Below are 4,667 nucleotides of genomic sequence, written 5' to 3' on the forward strand. Positions count from 1 at the left end.
CTTCACAGTCAGGGTGGCTAGGATCTGGAACCAACTTCCAAGAGAAGTGGTACAGGCTCCTACCCTGGGGGTCTTTAAGAGGAGGCTAGATGTACACCTTGCTGGGGTCGTTTGACCCCAGTACTCTTTCCTGCCATGGCAGGGGATCGGACTCGATGATGTGCTCAGGTCCCTTCTGACCCTACCAACTATAAAACTACGCTATACTCATTTTATATTTCTGCCTTTTAAAATACCAACCCGTTTTAGGTGTACACTAATGTCTAAATGCTATTTGTATGGTACAGTGAATCAGTCAGATGTGTTGTGTATTTCCAAAAATTAAAGAACATTCTTATTATCACTTTGACATCTTTGTAGATCATGCAGCAGAAGGGATCAACTTTGTCCTTTTCACATGAGTGATGTCAGTTGGCTCACACCTGTTGTGCAAAATCCACTGGCAGTGGGTCAGTATGTTAACAATTGTTCACCTGGTAAGTCAGAAAAGAGATTTCTTAGTCTCAGTGCTGAAATTACTTTTTTTGCGGGGATGGAAAACTACAACTGCTGTTTAGAGAACAGCTCTTTCATCTGGCTCTGGCGTTTTGGACAGGACCAAAGTGAAATTCTTACGCCAAAATTTCCAGTCATGAATTTGTGAGACCAAATCCTATAGGGCATCTTTGAGAAAAATCTTATCTTTATGGGGCTTACTGATTGCGAGTAAAACCCTTGGAAAACCAGGCAGTGAGAATGTGAGCTGGTGGAGGAAGGAATCCATGGAAGGAAATCTCACTGAACAGTGCACAGAATAGAGTTGCAAGATCTCTTGGGTAGCATGATGATTTTATACTATAAATCTGCTGAAAATCTTATGACAATCCTGTTTTATAGTAAACGTTTGTAATGATGGATAAAATTTTATAAATCATAGTTCAGGTACTACAGAATATTGGTTTTGTGTATTAAGATAAAAATAGAAGGATCCAACAAATCCCTGTGCTAGTTACTATGACTACACTATGGGATACAAAGAGTGTGGCTCCATACCCTCTTCTACCTAATCATAAAAATAGAAGCACTTTTCAAGGCCTTTCCTCCACTTAGATTCTCAGTTAGGAGAGGCTTAAGAGCCCTTGACCTTGTACTAACTATCAGCAGTGGATTTCAGCCCAAAGGAACACACCTAGTTCTTGTTTCAGTAGGTTGTTACATATTTATATCACTTCTCAGTTGCATACAGGAACCCTTTTTTTTCCTTCTTTTCCTCCCAGAAAAGGCAGCCAATGTCTGTTATCAGGAGTTTGATGTACCCGAATGTTTTCCAATAGAACTGAAACAGTATCTTCCAAACATCACCTACAGCCATGACATACAGAGGTCAGAATTGAATTTGAATGTGATACATAATAGGCTGCATATACAGAAGACCAAGTTAGTTAAGAAACACTTTTTTCCAGGTGAAAAGGAGCCTCGCAAAGCACAGCAATATGAGGAAAAAAGTTTGCTGTTCAAGTAGTCCTATTTTATGCAAATTAGTAAATTTGTTTTTATATCAATGCCATTGATTACATCAGCAAACGTTGGGGCTAAAAGTTGCTAAGCCACAAAGAAAGGTAAAAGGGGCAAGTTATCCATACAGAAGCTAAAGAGTTACAGAATCCTGGTTCTGAAGTAAGATTATACAACCTTGTATTTCTCCAGATATTCTTTTGGAAAGATCCTGGAAACATCTGCTTCTTGAAATTTGAGAAAATACGTGGTAGAATTAACTTTTAAATCAATGAGTTGCAACAGTGTTCATTGCCTATGAACTGGGATGCTGCTCAGGATCATTTCTTTAAATGTTGAGCAGATTGCAGCATCAATCCTGAATTAAAATTCAATGAGCTGCTGGTCTGGCCCATTTCATATGCCTTTGTTTTAGACTGTGAAGTTTCCATTGCCTTGTTGGGAAATCAGAATGGTAGGTGTATCATACATTTTTCATGTGTCTATCTCATAACTCTTTTTGGGGGTGAAGAGTGTGACTGAAAACAATATGAAAGCAGACCTCGTTATGAAGGGAGACCCCACCATTAATTTCAGCTTCAAATGTGAAGATGAGTTGTGTTAATAATATAAGGATGAATACAAAATGTAATTTTAAAAATAGCCAAAAAATTAAGTTGAGACCATACTTACATGAAACTCAAATGAGAGGTATGAAAATTCACTGTAAACTGACCCAAACTACCTTAATGTACCCATTGAGAGCTTGCTGCAGTTGGAAATTATAGCAGATCCTTCATTTCCCATTAATTCTACGGTTCCCAAATTCGGATTTCTCAAATAACTGAAAAGTTTCACTCCATATCATGTTAGATCATTATCTAAAGCAGCTGTACTGACTAATCTGATATGAAACAAAATTTGTACTCAGTGGGCATGTCTACACATGCATTAATGCGCTTTTTGTAATGCTCATTAAATTTAGTACCTCCAATGTGAGGTACTAAATAGATGTGCATTAGGCTGCCCTAATGTGCAGTACTGAAAGCGCAGCATTTTTAAGTGATGCGTAATGTGCAGTAGTCTATTTTAGTGCACATTATCATAATTGCATGTTTTTATGTGATGCTTTAAGGCGCAGTGAAATAGGCTACTGCGCCTTAAAGCATATATATAGACAAGACTTTTAGGGTGCGTTGAAGCAGACTCAAGTCTGCTGGAGCATGATAATTACCATGCTCCAGCCAGCCTCTGTGTCTTGTGTATCAGTATCCCCACTCTTCAGAATGGCAGCAGGAGCGCTTTGACTAAAGCTTGTTCGACAGGCTTCAGATAAAGCACACCTGCTGCCATTTTGAAGTGCAGGGATGCTGATACACAAGATGCTCCGGGTGCTTTATTTAGAGTGGCTCTTGGAGCTGCCCCCACCTCGGGTAATGTGTAAAAATGCCCTTAAGCTTAAGGAAGTATCTTAGCCAAATGTGACTAAACCAAGGATTCACCATCCCCAGTTGACATGATGTGTTAAACAGTTTAAATCCTAATTTAAGATCTAGTTCAAGTCCTAATTATGTTTGCGTAGAGCTATGGGAAAGAGCAGAGTGTGGGCATCTAGCTGATGGATGGGCGATGGGGAATGGAGTCCTCTCCTTTCTTTGCTCTTTGTAGGAAACTTGGAGGAAAGGATTTCTCAACAACAATAAAAAATCAACCCCTGATTCCTAACATGGTTTCTGGGATGGCCAATGAGCAAAGATTGCCAATGGGCACCAGTTCCTGACCACTCATTGAGATGCTATTTAAATTTCTATTAACTTAAAATTCAGTAGAAAGAGTTTTTTTATCATCTTTTTATTAGATGAGGCTAGTGAAATGTTTATCTTCTTTCTTGCCATTTTGTTTAGTGACAAAGTAGCAAAGCCTGAGAATTATCAAGCTGCAACAGATAGCGAATATTGGGTGCCATGTGTTATTGTTCACGAATTTACTTGTCCAGCTGACCTTGGATTTGGCAGACTATTGTGTCTCTAGTTTGGGGAAGAAATTACTATATCAGCTTGTAATCAAAACTGTAAGGGTATTTATACACAGGCTTGGGTTGGGGGGGTGGTCAATGTCTATCAGTGTCCCTGCACTGAAAAAATGATTGAGTCTGTTCCAACACACTAATTACAGCATGTTGAAGCAGCCTCGCTGCACGCGTATAGGTGCCCTGAGTTGCTGTTTTAGTTGGGGAATGGCAGCTGTTTTAGTTGGGGAATTGATCCATAAATTGATGTTTATGGGGAAGCTACTGCTTGAGCTGTATATTGTAACAGGACAAAGACTTTAGCTGCATGATCTGTAGGTGTTGCTTCTTGATTCTTTATCTGCAGCTGGTAACCAAGTGCAGAATAATGTTCTGTGCTCCACTGTTCATGCTTTAGCCCAGTGGGGCCCAAACATTTTGGCCAGTGTGTCACAAATTAGCCCCACCCCAAATGCCACTCATCCCATTCCTCTGCCGTTTCAGCCACCCGACTGTCTACTTCCTGCCCAATTTGCTGCTCTGCTTTCTGCTCCCGACCCTGTGCTCCCTGCTGAATTTATTCTGCTTTCTATCTATTACTGCCTGTCCCCCCATAGATTTAAAAGACATGATCATTACCTGTAATTGAGCATGTATATTTCAACCTTATTTTTACAGTATCAGAATATTTCCAGACTCTGCTATATGCTATATACTATATGCTACATAGGTCTCATACCTATTTCATGTGTATCTTCATATGATGAAATTAATAAGTAAGTGGACATTTCATGTTTTCTCCCCCATTTTTGGCAGCCCCTTGAGATGTGTGGTTCTTATTGCTCTCAGGGACATCAAGCTAGGAGAAGAGCTGTTTTCTAATTACTACACCATTGTCAACTGAATCAGTAGAACCACAGACTAAAGGATCCTTCATCATACAGCTATTTATTTTGTGTATACTTGGCACCTTCCTTTGCATCTGTATATAATGGAAAGCTGAGTTTTCTAATTAAAATGGATTATAAAGCTATATTTTCATGTAAGTACGCTTCATATTTTGATGTAGTAATAAAGGTTTGAAATGGTTTTCATCACTAAGTTTCCAGATTTAGGCTATTGCAAATTTAATTGATTTTCAGCTAACTGCACAATATCACATCAAAATAAAAATCTGATTTTTAAA

The 4,667-nt window shown here is 39.0% G+C and overlaps 1 protein-coding gene across 2 annotated transcripts in view; it reads left to right on the forward strand.

Moving 5' to 3' along the window:
- The window catches only part of SETD9 (SET domain containing 9), a 14,227-nt gene extending 9,560 nt beyond the window's left edge, over positions 1–4,667 (forward strand). Inside the window, exons 4-6 of one of the 2 annotated variants that reach the window (XM_019532095.1) lie at positions 361–476; positions 1,257–1,362; positions 4,298–4,667. In XM_019532095.1, coding sequence (XP_019387640.1) covers positions 361–476; positions 1,257–1,362; positions 4,298–4,385 — 310 coding nt within the window. In that variant the 3' untranslated portion in view covers positions 4,386–4,667. The remainder of the gene's footprint in view (positions 1–360; positions 477–1,256; positions 1,363–4,297) is intronic. The other variant, XM_019532096.1, reaches the window with a different exon arrangement.

Source organism: Crocodylus porosus, unplaced genomic scaffold (assembly GCF_001723895.1).
Source record: "Crocodylus porosus isolate Cpor-Errol unplaced genomic scaffold, CroPor_comp1, whole genome shotgun sequence".
Classification (NCBI taxonomy): domain Eukaryota; kingdom Metazoa; phylum Chordata; order Crocodylia; family Crocodylidae; genus Crocodylus; species Crocodylus porosus.